The sequence below is a fragment of the Chiloscyllium plagiosum genome, unplaced genomic scaffold (genome assembly GCF_037043375.1).
Source record: "Chiloscyllium plagiosum isolate Xiang-an unplaced genomic scaffold, Cpla_swu_hap1 HiC_scaffold_6, whole genome shotgun sequence".
NCBI classification, from domain to species: domain Eukaryota; kingdom Metazoa; phylum Chordata; class Chondrichthyes; order Orectolobiformes; family Hemiscylliidae; genus Chiloscyllium; species Chiloscyllium plagiosum.
The window spans coordinates 57,776,575-57,796,308 of NW_028270144.1; the positions used below are offsets into that span (position 1 = coordinate 57,776,575).

Below are 19,734 nucleotides of genomic sequence, written 5' to 3' on the forward strand. Positions count from 1 at the left end.
ACTAGAGAAGGTGCAAAACTTGACCTACTCTTGGGAAATAAGGTGGGGCAGGTGACTGAGATGTCAGTAGGGAGCACTTTGGGGCCAGTGACCATAATTCAATTAGTTTTAAAATAGTGATGGAAAAGGATAGTCCAGATCTAAAAGTTGAAGTTCTAAATTGGAAGAAGGCCAATTTTGACGGTATTAGGCAAGAACTTTCGAAAGCTGATTGGAGGCAGATGTTCGCAGGTAAGGGGAAGGCTGGAAAATGGGAAGCCTTCAGAAATGAGATAACAAGAATCCAGAGAAAGTATATTCCTGTCCGGGTGAAAGGGAAGGCTGGTAGGTATAGGGAATGCTGGATGACTAAAGAAATAGAGGGTTTGGTTAAGACAAAGAAGGAAGCATATGTCAGGTATAGACAGGATAGATCGAGTGAATCCTTAGAAGAGTATAAAGAAAGTAGGAGTATACTTAAGAGGGAAATCAGGAGAGCAAAACGGGGACATGACATAGTTTTGGCAAATAGAATTAAGGAGAATCCAAAGGGGTTTTACAAATACGTTAAGGACAAAAGGGTAACTAGGGAGAGAATAGGGCCCCTCAAAGATCAGCAAGGCGGCCTTTGTGTGGAGCCACAGAAAATGGGGGAGATACTAAGTGAATATTTTACATCAGTATTTACTGTGGAAAAGAATATGAAAGATAGAGACTGTAGGGAAATAGATGGTGACATCTTGCAAAATGTCTAGATTACAGAGGAGGATGTGCTGGCTGTCTTGAAACGGTTAAAAGTGGATAAATCCCCAGGACCTGATCAGGTGTACCCGAGAACTCTGTGGGAAGCTAGAGAAGTGATTGCTGGGCCTCTTGCTGAGATATTTGCATCATCGATAGTCACAGGTGAGGTGCCGGAAGACTGGAGTTTGGCAAACGTGGTGCCACCTTTTAAGAAGGGTGGTAAAGACAAGCCAGGGAACTATAGACTGGTGAGCCTGACCTCAGTGGTGGGCAAGTTGTTGGAGGGAATACTGAGGGACAGGATGTACATGTATTTGGAAAGGCAAGGACTGATTCGGGATAGTTAACATGGCTTTGTGCGTGGGAAATCATGTCTAACAAACTTGATTGAGTTTTTTGAAGAAGTAACAAAGAAGATTGATGAGGGCAGAGCAGTAGATGTGATCTATATGGATTTCAGTAAGGCGTTCGACAAGGTTCCCCATGGGAGACTGATTAGTAAGGTTAAATCTCATGGAATACAGGGAGAACTAGCCATTTGGATACAGAACTAGCTCAAAGAAGACAGAGGGTGGAGGTGGAGGGTTGTTTTTCAGACTGGAGGCCTGTGACCAGTGGAGTGCGACAAGGATCGGTGCTGGGCCCTCTACTTTTTGTCATTTACATAAATGATTTGGATGTGAGCATAAGAGGTACAGTTAGTAAGTTTGCAGATGACACCAATATTGGAGGTGTATTGGACAGCGAAGAGGGTTACCTCAGATTACAACAGGATCTGGACCAGGTGGGCGAATGGGCTGAGAAGTGGCAGATGGAGTTTAATTCAGATAAATGTGAGGTGCTGCATTTTGGGAAAGCAAATCTTATCAGGACTTATACACTTAATGGTAAGGTCCTAGGGAGTGTTGCTGAACAAAGAGACCTTGGAATGCAGGTTCATAGCTCCTTGAAAGTGGCGTCGCAGATAGGTAGGATAGTGAAGAAGGCATTTGGTATGCTTTCCTTTATTGGTCAGGGTATTGAGTACAGGAGTTGGGAGGTTATGTTGCGGCTGTACAGGACATTGGTTAGGCACTGTTGGAATATTGCGTGCAATTCTGGTCTCCTTCCTATCGGAAAGATGTTATGAAACTTGAAAGGTTTCAGAAAAGATTTACAAGGATGTTGCCAGGGTGGAGGATCTGAGCTACAGGTAGAGGCTGAACAGGCTGGGGCTGTTTTCCCTGGAATGTCAGAGGCTGAGGCGTGAACTTATAGGGGTTTACAAAATTATGACGGGCATTGATAGGATAAATAGACAAAGTCTTTTTCCTGGGGCCGGGGAGTCCAGAACTAGAGGGCATAGGTTTAGGGTGAGAGGGGAAAGATTTAAAAGAGACCTAAGGGGCAACTTTTTCGCGCAGAGGGTGGTACATGTATGGAATGAGCTGCCAGAGGATGTGGTGGAGGCTGGTACAATTGCAACATTTAAGAGGCATTTGGATTGTTATATGAATAGGAAGGGTTTAGAAGGATATGGGCCGGGTGCTGGCAGGTGGGACTAGATTGGGTTGAGATATCTGGTCGGCATGGACGGATTGGACCGAAGGGTTTGTTTCCATGCTGTACATCTCTATGACTCTAATTGCATTTCTTTTAAACTTTAATTCTCTTTTAATCTCTAGTTCTGTCCTATTTATAACATGTCTTATGTAACCAGTGCTGTACTCGTTGAATTACTGAAAGCTTTTGAATCATAGAGTCCCTACAGTGTGGAAACAGGCCATTAGGCCCAACAAGTCCACACTGACCTACCGAAGAGTAACCCACCCAGATCCGTTTCCCTAATCTATTAATTTACATTTACTCCTGACTAATGCACCTAACCTACACATCCCTGAACATGACAGGCAATTTAGCATGGTCAATTCAGGTAACCTGCACAACTTTGGATTGTGGGCAGAAACCGGAGCACCCGGAAGAAGCCCAGTCAGGCACTGAGAGAAAGTGCAAACTCCACACAGACAGTCGCCCGAGGCTGGAATCAAACCCAGGTCCCTGGCGATTTGAGGGACATACACTGGAGGAAATGTCTTGTGCATGGGGTGATTGCATTGCTGTCTCACCATTGTCCATCTCAAATTGCCTTGCAGAAGGTGGTAGTGAGCTGCCTCCTTTTGTTTCTGTTAGTGTGGCTTCTGTTCTCAACTTGCTTGGTGGCTTCTCTTTTGCTTGGTGGCGTTTCTTTTCGTTGCACGAAACACACAGCTACCTGCTGATTTCTTTTTCACTGATTTGGAATGGGCTTTTCTTGAAAGTGAGCACTGTTGCATTCCTGTCACCTAATGTATTAAATCTTCTATTTCTTGATCATTGCAATCAGTATTTTTCAATGCTCAACCCCTTGTATTTTCTTCTATTTGTATTACTTGGGCACTTGCCAGATTTTCTTCTTAGGCTTAAGTGGTCAGTTTTGTAAAGGTTCATGCATGTTTTCATTGATGTCCAGCATTCTTGAGTTATGTTCACATCCGACCAAATCTTTCTTGTCAGGGTGGTATTATTTGTTATTTAATTTACTGTTTTTCAGGCTTCATTGTTCAGTTAATGTTATTTTGAACTGAAAATCTTATTATATTACTGTTGCAGAAATACTGTACAATTTAAATGTAAAATGAGATCAGAGGAAAATAAATAACAAGAATATCTGCAACAGTATCTACTGTTTATTATTGTGTGAGGAAATGGTGAATTTTATCTTTTTATTGTGGTTGGGTATTGCCATTATTTTGAAATGTTTTTGCAAGGTTTGTGAAGGTTTGTAGCTCAGGTTGAGGTTTAGGGTGTAGGTTTGCTCGCTGAGCTGTAGGTTTGATATCCAGACGTTTCATTACCTGGCTAGGTAACATCATCAGTGGCGACCTCCAAGTGAAGCGAAGCTGTTGTCGCCTGCTTTCTATTTATATCTTTCTCCTGGATGGGGTTCCTGGGGTTTGTGGTGATGTCATCTCCTGTTCGTTTTCTGAGGGGTTGATAGATGGCATCTAGATCTATGTGTTTGTTTATGCCGTTGTGGTTGGAGTGCCAGGCCTCTAGGAATTCTCTGGCATGTCTTTGCATGTATCCTGGTGGCTAACTTTCTTCCTGTTTGTCTTACGTAATGTTTATGGCAGTCCTTGCATGGAAGTTTGTAGATGACGTTGGTTTTGTCCATGGGTTGTACTGCGTCTTTGAAGTTTGTTAATTTTTGTTTGAGTGTGTCGGTGGGTTTGTGTGCTACTAGGATTCAGAGGGGTCTTAGTAGTCTGGCTGTCATTTCTGAAACTTCTTTGATGTATGGTAAGGTGGTTAGGGTTTCTGGCTGTGTTTGGTCTGCTTGTCGTGGTTTGTTCTTGAGGAATCTGCGCACTGTATTTTTTGAGTATCCGTTCTTCTTGAATACGTTGTATAGGTGGTTCTCCTCTGTTTTCCGAAGTTCGCCTGTACTGCAGTGTGTGGTGGCTCGTTGGAATAGTGTTCTGATACAGCTTTGTTTGTGTGTGTTGGGACGGTTGCTGGTGTAGTTAAGTATTTGGTCAGTGTTTGTCGGTTTTTTGTATATGCAGGTTTGTAGTTCTCCGTTGTCCTGTGACGTCCAGGAATGCGAGTTTGTTGTCGGTTTCTTCCTCTAGGAATTCGTTTTGTGACGACAAAGGTGTCATCTACGTAGCGGATCCAGATTTTTGGTTTGATGGTTGGTAGGGCTGTTTGTTCTAGTCTTTGCATTACTGCTTCTGCTATGAATCCTGATAGTGGAGATCCCATGGGTGTGCCGTTGGTTTGTTTGTAGACTATGTTGTTGAAAGTGAAGTGGGTGGTGAGGCACAGGTCCACTAGCTTCATGATGTTTTCATTGGTAATGTGATTGATGGTGGTTGGTGTGTGTGTGATGGTCTGTTCTAAAAGTGTGGTAAGTGTTTCCTTTGCCAGGTCGATGTTGATGGAGGTGAACAGTGCTGTAGACAATAGATAATAGACAATAGACAATAGGTGCAGGAGTAGGCCATTCTGCCCTTCCAGCCTGCACCACCATTCAATATGATCATGACTGATCATCCTTAATCAGTATCCTGTTCCTGCCTTATCTCCATAACCCTTGATTCCACTATCCTTGAGAGCTCTATCCAACTCTTTCTTAAATGAATCCAGAGACTGGGCCTCCACCTGCTCTGGGGTAGAGCATTCCACACAGCCACCACTCTCTGGGTGAAGAAGTTTCCCCTCATCTCTGTCCTAAATGGTCTACCCCGTATTTTTAAGCTGTGTCCTCTGGTTCGGCACTCACCCATCAGCGGAAACATGTTTCCTGCCACCAGAGTGTCCAATCCTTGAATAATCTTATATGTCTCAATCAGATCCCCTCTCAGTCTTCTAAACTCAAGGGTATACAAGCCCAGTTGCTCCAGTCTTTCAGTGTAAAGTAATCCCGTCATTCCAGGAATTGACCTCGTGAACCTACGCTGCACTCCCTCAATAGCCAAAATGTCTTTCTTCAAATTTGGAGACCAGAACTGCACACAGTACTCCAGGTGTGGTCTCACCAGGGCCCTGTACAGCTACAGAAGAACCTCTTTGCTTCTGTACTCAATCCCTCTTGTTATGAAGGCCAGCATGCTATTAGCCTCTTCATTGATTGGTGTACAAGAACACCCAGATCTCTCTGTACTGCCCCTTTACCTAAATTGATTCCATTTAGGTAGTAATCTGCCTTCCTGTTCTTGCCACCAAAGTGGATAACCATACATTTATCCACATTAAAATGCATCTGACCACTCACCTAACTTGTCCAGGTCACCCTGTAATCTCCTAACATCCTCATCACATTTCACCCTGCCACCCAGCTTAGTATCATCAGCAAATTTGCTTATGTTATTGCTAATACCATCTCCTATATCATTAACATATATTGTAAAAAGCTGCGGTCCCAGTACTGATCCCTGCGGTACCCCACTGGTCACTGGCTGCCATTCCGAAATGGAGCCGTTTTTCACTACTCTTTGTTTCCTATCAGCCAACCAACTTTCAATCCAAGTTAGTACTTTGCCCCCAATACCATGCGCCCTAAGTTTGCTCACTAACCTCCTATGTGGGACTTTATCAAAAGCTTTCTGAAAGTCCAGGTACACTACATCTACTGGATCTCCCTCGTCCATCTTCAGAGTTACATCCTCAAAACATTCCAGAAGATTAGTCAAGCATGATTTCCCCTTCATAAATCCATGCTGCCTCTGACCTATCCTGTTATTACTATCCAGATATGTCGTAATTTCATCCTTTATAATAGACTCCAGCATCTTTCCCACCACTGAGGTCAGACTAACTGGTCTATAATTTCCTGCTTTCTCTCTCCCACCTTTCTTAAAAAGTGGTACAACATTAGCCACCCTCCAATCCGCAGGAACTGATCCCGAATCTATCGACCTCTGGAAAATAATCACCAACGCATCCTCGATTCCTTCAGTACCCTGGGATAGACCATCAGGCCCCGGGGACTTATCAACCTTCAGACCCAACAGTCTCTCCAACACCAATTCCTGGCAAATATAAATTCCCTTCAGTTCAGGTCCTTCAGCCACTGTTACCTCAGGGAGATTGCTTGTGTCTTCCCCAGTGAACACAGATCTGAAGTACCAATTCAATTCTTCTGCCATTTCTTTGTTCCCCATAATATATTCCCTTCTTTCTGTCTTCAAGGCCCCAATTTTAGTCTTAACCATTTTTTTGCCTTTCGCATACCTAAAAAAACTTTTACTATCCTCCTTTATATTATTGGCCAGTTTACCTTCGTACCTCATTTTTTCTTTGCGTATTTCCTTCTTAGTAATCCTCTGTTGTTCTTTAAAAGCTTCCCAGTCCTCCGTTTTCCCACTTATCTTTGCTATGTTATACTTTTTCTCTTTTAACTTTATATGTTTCCTAATTTCCCTCATCAGCCACGGCCACCCATGCCTCCTCCTAGGATCTTTCTTCCTTTTTGGAATGAACTGATCCTGCAACTTCTGCATTATGCACAGAAATATCCTCCATTGTTTCTCCACTGTCATCCCTGCTAAGGTATTGCACCATTGAACTTTGGCCAGCTCCTCCCTCATAGCTCCATAGTTCCCTTTATTCAACAGAAATATTGTCACTTCCGATTGTACCCTCTCCCTCTCAAATTGCAGATTGAAGCTTATTGTATTATGGTCACTACTTCCCAATGGCTCCTTCACTTTGAGGTCCCTGACCAATTCTGGTTCGTTGCACAATACCAGATCCAGAATTGCCTTCTCCCTGGTCGGCTCCAGCACCAGCTGTTCTAAGAATCCATCTCGGAGGCACTCCACATGTCTCTTTCTTGAGGTCCAATACCATCCTGATTCTCCCAGTCTACCTGCATGTTGAAATCCCCCATAACAACTGTAGTAACATCTTTGCGTCAGGCCAATTTCAGCTCCTGATTCAACTTACATCCGACATCCAGACTACTGTTTGGGGGCCTGTAGATAACTCCCAAGAGGGTCTTTTTACCCTTAGTATTTCTCAGCTCTATCCACTCTGACTCTGCATCCTCTGATTCTTGGTCCCCCCGCGCAAGGGACTGAATATCATCCCTTACCAACATGGCCACCCCACCCTCTCTGCCCGTCAGTCTGTCCTTACGATAGCACATGTAGTCTTGAATATTCATTTCCCAGGCCCTGTCCACTTGAAGCCACATCTCAGTTATCCCCACAATATCGTATCTGCCAATTTCCAAAAGAGCCTCAAGCTCATCCATCTTATTGCATAATATTGTTAATTTATTTATGCCCTCACCCTTCCCATCAACTCCTATTTCACTCAACCTGACAGCATGATCCCTTTCTGAGTTTTCTGCCTCATTGATACAGTTGTCTTTCTTGACTTCCCTTGTTCTAACTTTCCCTTCAATTTCCTTCTTAAACATCCAGTTTGTCCCCTCTCCCCCTGCCCCCCCCCTGCTACTTAGTTTAAACGTAGCCATGTTGCAGTAGCAAACCTGCCTGCCAGAATGCTGGTCCCTAACCTATTAAGGTGCAAACCGTCTCTCTTGTAGAATTTATGCTTACCACAAAACATACCCCAGTGATCCAAGAATTTAAATCCTTGCTTCCTGTACCAGTTCCCCAGCCACACGTTCAAGTCCATTATCTCCTTGTTTCTGGCCTCACCAGCCCGAGGAACTGGAAGTCAACCCGAGGTAACCACCCTGGACATCCTGCTTTTCAGCCTTCTTCCTAGTTCTCTGAAGTCCCGCTGTAGTATGTTCCTCCTCTTCTTCTCGACATCATTTGTGCCGACACGTACCACCACCTCTGGCTCTTCACCTTCGTCCTTGAGGATTTCCTGCACTCTGTCTGTGATGTCTTTAACCCTGGCACCAGGAAGGCAACACACCATCCTTAAGTCCTGTCTGCTGCCACAAAAACCCCGGTCAGTTCCTCTCACTATGGAGTCCCCTATTACCACGGCTCTGTGCGATGTCCGACTCTTCCGCTCTGCCTCTGCGCCAACTTTTGATTGACAGACCTTGCCGCCTCGCGGACTGACAGTGTCATCTGTCTCTACTGTTTCCAAGAGATTCAACTTGTTCCTGCCCGGTACTTCCCCCGGGGTCTCTTGCACCTGTCTCCTCTCTGCCTTCCTCATTGTCTGCTCTCTTCTGCTCTTCTGGTACGATTGGTGTAATAACCTCACTGAAGGTCTTGTCCAGAAAGATCTCGTTCTCTCAGATGATCCTAAGGTCCTCGAGTTCTTTCATCAGTGCTGCAATATGCTCTGTCAGTAGCTGAACGTGCACACACTTTCCACACTTATACGAGCCAGACACACCACATCAAGCACGTAGCGCACTGAACCAGCTTGGCAGTCATGTCTTCACCCTCTTCAACTGTGGCGTAATCACTTCACTCAACCTCCTTGTCAAAGATTCCTGAGCTAAAGCCTCACTCTTCAATCCACAGGAACTTCCTTGGACCCTCTTTTTGGGGTTCGTCGAATGAGATCATTGCTTCGTCTTCCTCAATTTTGGTGTTTTTGATGATTTTTAGGAATTCCTGGGTGGAGTGGATGGAGTGCTGTGACTCTTCTACTAGGTAAAACACCGATAAAAACACCTCAAGCCAGAAGTTAACAGAACAAAACGGCCGCAGAATGCTCCAAGAACTAATCAATGACGCCCACCACAGACTCCGAAAATACAACCGGGAAATTGTGCGCCAAAAACCGTTATTCAAACAAGCAACAAATCAAGAATGGACAGACGCTGTAGAACGAGCCATAAACACCAAACAATGACAAACACAGATAATGAAAAATCGGGACCAGAAGAAAAAACTTGACAAACTCACAAAAAAAGACAAAACCAATAACACAGGGGCATGGATAAAGAACTTATCTGACCGGACCCTATCAGACACAGAAAAAGCGGTACTAATAAAAGGATTAAATTTCAATTACCGAGACACTGACAAGAAGGATTTCCTAGCGGCATTAGAAACCACATTGAAGGACAACAATCTCACGGAAGAAACACAACAAACGATCAGACAGACAGTTGCACTTACTCTGAGCTGAAAGAGGGAAGGAAATAAACTGAACATACAAGAAAGGAAAGCCCTAGAAAACCTCAAAAAAGACAAAAAACATCGTTCTCTTACCTGCAGACAAAGGTCGGCTCACAGTCATCCTAAAATGCACTACTCGCAGACACCAACACCTACTAACAGGTGGCGCTAGACCCGACCCCACAACTAGGAAACAGAATTACATATCTCCTAAGAAAATTACACAATTCCAGACAATTAAACAAGACGGAATTCCAGAAATTGAAACCCGACGGGACCAACACCCCACGATTCTACGGACTACCAAAAATCCATAAACCAGGAGCCCCCCTCAGACCTATAGTCTCACTACCCGGAACACCAACTTATGGACTGGCCAAAGAACTACACGCAAGACTGAAATACCTAGTAAAAGAGTCACAGCACTCCATCCACTCCACCCAGGAATTCCTAAAAATCATCAAAAACACCAAAATAGAGGAAGACGAAGCAATGATCTCATTCGACGTTCACCTCCATCAACATCGACCTGGCAAAGGAAACACTTACCACACTTTTAGAACAGACCATCACACACACACCAACCACCATCAATCACATTACCAATGAAAACATCATGAAGCTAGTGGACCTGTGCCTCACCACCCACTTCACTTTCAACAACATAGTCTACAAACAAACCAACGGCACACCCATGGGATCTCCACTATCAGGATTCATAGCAGAAGCAGTAATGCAAAGACTAGAACAAACAGCCCTACCAACCATCAAACCAAAAATCTGGGTCCGCTACGTAGATGACACCTTTGTCGTCACAAAACGAATTCCTAGAGGAAGAAACCGACAACAAACTCGCATTCCTGGACGTCACAGGACAACGGAGAACTACAAACCTGCATATACAAAAAACCGACAAACACTGACCAAATACTTAACTACACCAGCAACCGTCCCAACACACACAAACAAAGCTGTATCAGAACACTATTCCAACGAGCCACCACACACTGCAGTACAGGCGAACTTCGGAAAACAGAGGAGAACCACCTATACAACGTATTCAAGAAGAACGGATACTCAAAAAATACAGTGCGCAGATTCCTCAAGAACAAACCACGACAAGCAGACCAAACACAGCCAGAAACCCTAACCACCTTACCATACATCAAAGAAGTTTCAGAAATGACAGCCAGACTACTAAGACCCCTCTGAATCCTAGTAGCACACAAACCCACCGACACACTCAAACAAAAATTAACAAACTTCAAAGACGCAGTACAACCCATGGACAAAACCAACGTCATCTACAAACTTCCATGCAAGGACTGCCATAAACATTACGTAAGACAAACAGGAAGAAAGTTAGCCACCAGGATACATGCAAAGACATGCCAGAGAATTCCTAGAGGCCTGGCACTCCAACCACAACGGCATAAACAAACACATAGATCTAGATGCCATCTATCAACCCCTCAGAAAACGAACAGGAGATGACATCACCACAAACCCCAGGAACCCCATCCAGGAGAAAGATATAAATAGAAAGCAGGCGACAACAGCTTCGCTTCACTTGGAGGTCGCCACTGATGATGTTACCTAGCCAGGTAATGAAACGTCTGGATATCAAACCTACAGCTCAGCGAGCAAACCTACACCCTAAATTTTGAAATGTAAATAGCTCTGCCTCTTACACATTTTGCAAGCATTTTGATTTGCCCTGTTCATGATTACTAATCTGCTCTGATGCAGTATTTTCTCAATCATGATTCAGTTTGTAATGTTCTTGTCTTTAAGTCTCTGAATTGGAAATTCAAGCCACAATCCAGAGGCTTGAGCACACAGATTAAGGATGTCAGTCAAATGAAGGATTGAGGCTGTTTTGCACTGAAACAGCACCTCTGGCAGTGTACAACCATCTATCGATTGTGAGAAAATATACTGAGATGCAGTGTTTTCTAAGATAGATGTAACAGTTTCCAGAACATGCTTCTAAAAAACATAGGGGAATTATCCTTGGAGTCTTGATCAACATTTATCTGTCAATCAACAGGACAAAAACAAATCTAGTCATTATCACATTGCTTTTGTTTGCTAATTGATTGTTGCATTTCCAGAAACATGGCAATGTCTGAACATAGTTAATTGGCTGTATAGTGCAATGAGAGATCCTGATGTAGTGAAAATTGCTATACAAATCTAAATCACTTTTTGATTCTTTTATCCTGTGCCAGTCCTGCTATGACAAATGATACATTTGCATGTCCCTAAGTAAGTGCACATCTTACTATACATTGTGTACTTTCTTGACTTGAGAGTAATATACAGCTCCTCCACACCTCCAGCCCCAGCATCAGTTATTCTATTCTTGTACTTGGGGTGATAAAGCTTAATACAAATATTTCTTGCAGAATATATGCACTAACCATTGAATGAACCATGCTTTCTAAACTTGCAGGCAGTGTATTTTATGTTTCTGCTGTTTTAAAAAAAATTAATTGGTGAATACAACAATGTAATGGTTATCAAAAACAGTGCAAAAGGGAGAGAGAGGTAGATCTTATTTAACAGTTTTGTGTTATAATTAGGGTGAAGATGGAATCTGAAAGTTGGAATAAAACTGGCTTGGCGAATCTGTTGCCCAGTTTTCTTTTCCATTTGTGATGCCAGAGTAGTTAGTTTCATGTCTGTCTGTGTTTTGAACTCGAATTTATTTTTCTTAGTTAATGCTGCAGTTTATCCAGATAATGAGGCTTTTTGTGCCTTGTGTTGCCTAATATATTCAATGAATGTGTATCTTAAATATTTTCTATGTTTTAACCTGAAGCCAAATCTATTTTGATAAAGCTAATTGTTTTCTCTTGCTGCTAAGTTCCTTGTCATTTTGGGATTTAAAACTTTCCATACAATGTTCAGTTAGCCTTTGTCTGTAATGAACCCATTTCTTTTCCCTTCAAGCAACAGGGTTTTAAATCCAAGTTTGCAGTCATTTATTAACTTTCTAGACAACTCTTTTCAGCTTTGCCTATGTCCTGAACCATGGGTCTCAACTTTTTACTTATAGCTAAATTTAAAAAAAAATGCATAGATGGCAAATTTTATGCATTTGGATGAAAAATATCAGCGTTTTTAAAAAAAGCCAACTCAATAAGAGTTTAAATATGTTTACCTTATGCATTGTTCACAGATTATTGGTATGAAATTGTGAACAGTACATATGAATAAACTTTAGGTATTTAAATACTTTTACTATATTTTGGATGCAAAATGTTTATTTATGCTCATGCTAGTATAAATTTCGGGCATTGATTGTCAGATTGAGGACTGAAATCTATAGTCTTTTGTCTTTTAATTAGGACATGCCTCATCTAGGGAAGCTTCCTTTGGTTGCCAGTTGGAAAAAATATCCGCTTTTCTTTGGCTCTGCAATATTTGCTTTCGAAGGAATTGGGTTGGTAGGTGGAAATTTCTTTGCTACTATAATCTTTGTCCAAGTGTAGGTAGCAAAATAGTTTGCTGTTATTAGTTTAAACTTGGCATCATATTTCTTTTAACCATTGTTGCAAACCTATTGATACTTTGATGTATCGCAGCCCAGGAAGGTAATTTGCAGTTAATTGCTAAAGCTAAAAGTTCTCAGAAATAATTAAGATTTGAAAACATATTTTAACCGATTTTCAATGAAGAGAATAACTGCCATATGGTCTAACGAGAAGAGAACAGGAAGTACAGAACAAGAACCGGAGAATTTGGCAATAATGTTTCCAAATTGTTCATAGTTATTACGCTACAATAGGCAGTCTTGCTGTTTACATAATTAATGTGAATGCAATAGCATAAACACATTGGCTGGCATTTTATCAACACTTGGATAACAGGTTGGAAGTTTGAAATGGTGTTAGTGATAGAGAAGGTGCTGGGAGACTTCTTTTGTCCTCTTCCTTCTACCATTGACATTTTACTGCTGTTGGAAAAAAAAGAGGCTAACTGAATCATTTCATTGGCCATTTAATACTTTTTTCCCCCGTACCCACTGGCTTGGCTGGGTCATGCTACTGCTTGGGGAGAATATCCAATAAGACATGTTTATGACTGCCTGTAAAGGAGCAAGGTGGCGCAAGGGGGATGGTGGGTCGAGGGAGTGGTTTTATGGGGTGGAATGCATGTAGGGTTGTAGGCAGGGCTGGCGATGTGTGAATAGAACACGTAGAGATGATGTCAAGAAGAAAGAAGGGAAGAAGTCACCAAAGGATTTCTGATAATAAACTGAGAGGGAGATAAATGCTGACTGAGTGCTAATGCGAAGTGTGGATAGGTGAAAATGGGTTGTCTGTACTGGGAGCAACCCACACAGAACAGGATGTGAGTGCGGGCAATGAACATGGAGGAGGGTGTTCATGCTCTGATAATCAATTTTGAGTTTTGAAAGCTGTAAAGTACCTAGACAGAAGATGAGGTGTTGTTCCTTTAGCTTGCGTTAAACTTTATTAGAGCACTGCAGTAGGCCTAAACCAGAAATGTTGGCATGGGAACACAGTGGTGTACTGAAGTAGCAGGCAACTGAAAACTCAAGATCACTGTCACAGGTAGAGTGTAGTCATTCTTCAAAGTAGTCACTCAGCCTGCGTTTCATCTTCCCACTGTAGGGGAGACCACATTGTGAACAGTGAACATACTAGCCTGGGTTGAGGTCTTGAGGTAGAGGAACAGGAGAATCGACGTTTCGGCCATAATCCCTTCATCATGATTGAGGCTTGTGGGCCTAGGAGGCTGAGAGTTAAGTGGGAGGAGGTTGTGGCTGGGGTGAAGGCAGCTGGGAATGTGAAAGGTAGACAAAGTTGGAGGTGAAAGTGATAGGTCAGAGAGGAGGGTGGAGCATATGATGGGAAGGAGGATGGACAGGTAGGACCGTTCAAGAGGGTGATGCCAACTTGGAAAGTTGGGACTGGGATAAGGTGGGGGATGGGGAAATGAGGAAACTGGTGAAATCCACATTGATCCCTTATGGTTGGAAGGTCCCAAGGCGGAAGATGAGGCATTCTTCCTCCAGGTGTCGGTTGGTTAGGGTTTGGCGATGGAAGAGGCCCAGGACCTGCATGTCCTTGGCAGAGTGGGAGGGGAAGTTGAATTGTTGAGCCGTGGGTGCTGGAGTTGGTTTGTCTCAGAGATGTTCTCTGACATCTTATCCCAGTCTCAACCTTCCAATTTGGCACCGCCCACTTGAATGGTTCTACCTGCCCATCTTCCTTTCGACCTATATGCTCCACCCTCCCCTCCGACCTATCAATTTTCACTCCCACCTTCATCTACCTATCACATTCCCAGCTGCCTTTCCCTCAGTCCCACCCTCTTCCCTTTATGTCTCAACCCCCCTGGCCCACAAGCCTCATTCCTGATGAAGGGCTTATGCCCAAAATGTCAATTCTCCTGCTTCTCAGATGCTGCCTGACCAGCTGTGCTTTTCCAGCACCACACTGTTCGACTCTGATCTCCAGCATCTGCAGTACTCACTTTCTCCTGGAGGAAGAGTGGACAAGGGTGTCCCAGAGGGATTGGTCCATGCATAATGGTAGTTGAAGTGGCAGCCTCTGATCCTTAGGATGCGGAGCTGGTGGGGTGGAAGATGAAGACGGGCAGACCCTATCGTTGTGGTGGGCAAGAGAATGTGGACATCCTGGGCATCCTCAACTTGACTCCAGACCTCATGGCATTGGATCAAAAATGGCACAGAAATCTCCTGGTGATTACAATGTACTGTCCTCCTGCAGTTGATGAATTGACATTCCTCCATTTTGAACAATGATTGGAGGAACCACTGAGGATGGCAAACACACATTATTATTGGATAGGGAATTTCACCACAGAGTGGTTCAGCAGCAGCATTACTGATTGAGTTGATTCGTCTCACGAATCTGCCTGTCATAAATTCAACTGTCCATGACATTATCAATAAGAGTGACTACCTACAATGTCTTTGTGAAGGCGTGAAGTGCAGAGGGCCATCATGGCCTGACATATTCTATCCAACCAGGGGATCAGCCCTGGCTCAAAGAAGAGTGCAGGAAGGCACACCAGGCACAGCACCAGGGAACCTTTAAAAACACTTGGTGAATCTACAAAATGATACTACTTGTGTGCCAGACAGCAAGTGATAGAAAAAAAACTAAGTGACAATTAAACTTGGCTGGAGAAGGAGGCTCCACAAATATCCCATCCTCCATATTGGCAATGCCCATCAAATCAGTGTGAAACATAAAACTGAAGCAATTTTCAGTCAGAAGTGCCAAGTCCGTCTCCTCCAATGGTTCTCAGCATCCTAGATACCAATTTTCAACCAATTTGATTCACTCCATTCTGACATCTTGAAATGATTGGAGGCACTGGATGCTGCAAAGGTGATAAGACCTGACAACATTCTGGTAATAGTACCAGTGACTTGAGCTCCAGACTGTGCCATATCTCGAGCCAAGCTGTTCCAGTGCAATTACAAACTGGCTTGTATCTAGCAATGCAGAAAATTGCCCAGTTAGGTCATGTATACAAAAAGCATGCCAAATCCAACTTAGCCAATTAGTGCCCTATCAATTGACTCTGGATCATAAGTAAAGTAATAGAAGGTGTCTTTACAAGTGATATCAAGCAGCAAATAGTCAGTAATAACCTGCTTATTGATGACCAGTTTGGCTTCTGCCAGGACCACTACTCTCTTGATCTCATTATAGCCTTGGTTCAAACAGCTCAAAGAGCTCAATTGCAGAATTGAAGTGAGAGTGATAGCCCCTGCCATCAAGGATGCATTTGAGCAGATATGTCATCAAAGATCCATCGTAAAACTGGCGTCGATGACAATCAAGGGAAAGACTCTCCAATGTTTGGAGTCAAATCTGGCACATAGGAAAATGCTTGGTTGTTGGAGGTCAGTCATGTTAGCTCCAGGACATCTCTGCAGGAGTTCTTTTAGGGATATTGTTTTAAAATCAGCCTATTTAGACATGTAATTGCACACCTCTGGGGCAGGTGGGGCTTGAACCTAGGCCTCCTGATTCAGAGGTAGGGACACTAACTCTGCAGCTTAAAGTTAAAAATCACACAACACCAGGTTATAGTCCAACAGGTTTAATTGGAAGCACACTAGCTTTCGGAGCGACACTCCTTCATCAATCACCTGATTCGAAAAGTCAGAATTGTTTATTTGTTCAATATCATTTCGGACTACTCAGATACTAATGCAGTTAATATCTAAATTGACAAGACCTGGGCAGTATCCATACTTGGAATGAAAAGTGCCAAGTAACATTTAGGCTGCACAATTGCCAGGCAATGACCATTTCCCATAAGAGACTGTTTCACCATCACCCAAGACATTCTGTGGTATTACCATCACGGGATCCTCCTCAATCAACATCCTTAGGGTAACTATTGACCAGAAACTGAATTGCACTCACCATATAAATACAATGGATGCAAGAGCAGCTCAGAGACTTGAAATACTGCATCAAGTTACTCACCACCTGACTCCTCAAAATCTGTCCACCATCTGTAAGGCTCAATTGAAGATTGTGATGAAATACTTCCCACTTGGCTGTATGAGTGTAGCCCTAACAACACTCTGGAAACTTGGCTGCTTGCTTGATTGGCACCATATCTATGAATGTCACTCTATCCACCACCTGTGCTTAGAAGCAGCAGTGTGTACTATCTACAAGAAATAGAAATTCAGCAAAGATCCTTAAGCAGCACCTTCCAAACTTACTACCAATTCCATCTAGAAGGACAAGGGCAGCAGATACATGGGAACACCACCACTTGCAATTTCCCCTCCACAATACTCATATCCAGACTTAGAAAGATATCGTCATTCCTTCAGAGTTGCTGGGTCAAAATCATAGATTCCCTCCCTCATGGAATTCTGGGTCTACCTACAGCACATTGACTTGCAGCAGTTCAAGAAGGCTGCTTACTACCACTTCATTGAGTGCAAATAGGGACAGGCTATAATTGCTGCCGTGACTACCTGGTCAGGTCCACGCCCCCCTACGACCCACCCTCACTTCCATCCAAGGCCCTAAAGGAGCCTTCCACATCCATCAAAGTTTTACCTGCACATCCACTAATATCATCTATTGTATCCGTTGCTCCCGATGCGGTCTCCTCTACATTGGGGAGACTGGGCGCCTCCTAGCAGAGCGCTTTAGGGAACATCTCCGAGACACCCGCACCAATCAACCAAATCGCCCCGTGGCTCAACATTTCAACTCCTCCTCCCACTCTGCCGAGGATATGGAGGTGCTGGGCCTCCTCCACTGCCGCTCCCTCACCACCACACGCCTGGAGGAAGAACGCCTCATCTTCCGCCTCGGAACACTTCAACCCCAGGGCATCAATGTGGATTTCAACAGTTTCCTCATTTCCCCTTCCCCCACCTCATCCTAGTTTCTAACCTCCAGCAACATGATCCCCTGACTTGTCCGGACTTGTCCGACCTGCCCAGCTCCTTTCCACCTATCCACTCCACCCTCTCCTCCCTGACCTATCACCTTCATCTCCTTCCCCACTGACCTATTGTACTCTATGCTACTCTCTCCCCACCCCCACCCTCCTCTAGCTTATCTCTCCACGCTTCAGGCTCTCTGCCTTTATTCCTGATGAAGGGCTTTTGCCCGAAACGTCGATTTTGCCTGTCCTCGGATGCTGCCTGAATTGCTGTGCTCTTCCAGCACCACTGATCCAGAATATAATTGCTGGTCAGCCAGCAATGCCCACATTCTAAGAGTGAATTAAGAAAAACAAGCAATTTTTTATTTCTGCAGGCTGTAAATTGCTTGAAGATATTTTCCTTGATTTAAAGAGAATGAAAACTTGAAATCAGAACTTATCAGCTGCAATGGCTGGAGATTTCTCCTGTAGTTTAACTGAGAAGAATAACTTCTGAGAGGCTCCTTTTATTTTGCTGGCTCAATACACCAAGTACTAGGCTTTCTCTTCTTCTCCCTATTGAGAACTATGTGTTGCAGAGTTGTTTTTTACATTCTGTTTTATAATTTATTACACTCTGATCAAAACTTAAGATTGATTCATCCAAAATTATACAGAGGGATTTTTTCACAAAATTGAGGCTTTGGACAGGAGCAATGAAGTCTTGCATCAATTGTGTTGACAGCACCTCAAGTATTGTGAGCAATTTTGGTTCCCCCTCTTTAGGAAGGATACTCGTGTCATTGTACAGTAAATGACTTGTTTCTAGGATTGCAAAACTGTCCTGTGAAGAAAATTTGCCCAAAGTGTGCCTATATTCTGTAGAGTTTGGAAGAATGTGAGGTGATCTTATTAAAACCTACAAAATATTGAAAGAGATAGAGAAGATTTATATTACTCGATTTTTTTTTCATAGTGATTTTGTGAATCTTTGGAATTCTCCATCTGTGAGGGCTGTGGAAGCTCAGTCATTGAATATGTTTAAATTAGAAATTGAATTTAGAAACTTATGATGTAATTCAATGATGTAAAGAAACATGGGGAAGTAATAATGTGGGGGCAAAGATACTAAAGTGGATGATCAGCTACAATTTTCTTGAAGGGCAGAGCAGGCTTGAAGGGCTAAATGGCATAGTCCTGTTCCCGTATTCCTAAAGTAAAGTCAGTTATGTTGGATTGGCCTGCACCCCGCAGTCTTGTGTTTTGCTCAGAAGCTTTCAACCGTATAATTTTCTAGAAGGACCCATTGTATTACTGAATATGAGAATATGCCAAACTCTCTGCCTTCAGCACTTCAAACAGAAAAACAATCATATGGGCCAGTGGACCCTTTTTAGGTTCCTTGTGTTCACTTAAAAAGATGTTTGTGAAACGTATAATGATACAGTTCTGACATGTGACACACTCCTTATACCAAGTTTCTCTCAGTACTGACTTCAGTTTTTGCAATTTCTTATTACAAATTATTTGTTTGTTCTTGCTTCTACTTCATGGTGATAAATGTCTGTTGCTTTATACCAGTTAAACATTGATTCTGTCAGAGCAGTTATCCAAATGGGTTAATTATCCTTTTCTGCTCTCAGATTAAGCATTATATTTCCCTGGGATAATTTTAATGAATTTCCTTCTTCTCTCTATAACGAAAACAGCCTCAAGTCCCTCAGCATTTCCTCATAAGACCTTCCCTCTATACCAGGCAACATCCTAGTAAATCTCCTCTGAACCCTTTCCAAAGCTTCCACATGACACGAACTATACGCAATGCTCCAAATGTGGCCACACCAGAATTTTGCACAGCTGCAAAACTCAATCCCTCTACCAATAAAAGCCAACACACCATATGCCTTCTTAACAACCCTATCAAGCTGGGTGGCAACTTTCAGGGATTGATGTACCTGGACACAGATCTCTCTGTTCATCTACACTGCCAAGAATCTTACCATTAGCCCAGTAC

At 43.2% G+C, this 19,734-nt stretch overlaps 1 protein-coding gene across 2 annotated transcripts in view; it reads left to right on the forward strand.

The window, feature by feature from the left end:
• Window positions 1-19,734, forward strand: part of LOC122550577 (neutral amino acid uniporter 4-like) — a 206,183-nt gene that overhangs the window by 65,594 nt on the left and 120,855 nt on the right. The window contains exon 8 of one of the 2 annotated variants that reach the window (XM_043691517.2): window positions 12,662-12,760. The exons of the other annotated variant lie outside the window; for it this stretch is intronic. Within the exon in view, the coding sequence (XP_043547452.2) occupies window positions 12,662-12,760 (99 nt within the window). The remainder of the gene's footprint in view (window positions 1-12,661; window positions 12,761-19,734) is intronic. 2 annotated transcript variants of the gene reach the window in all.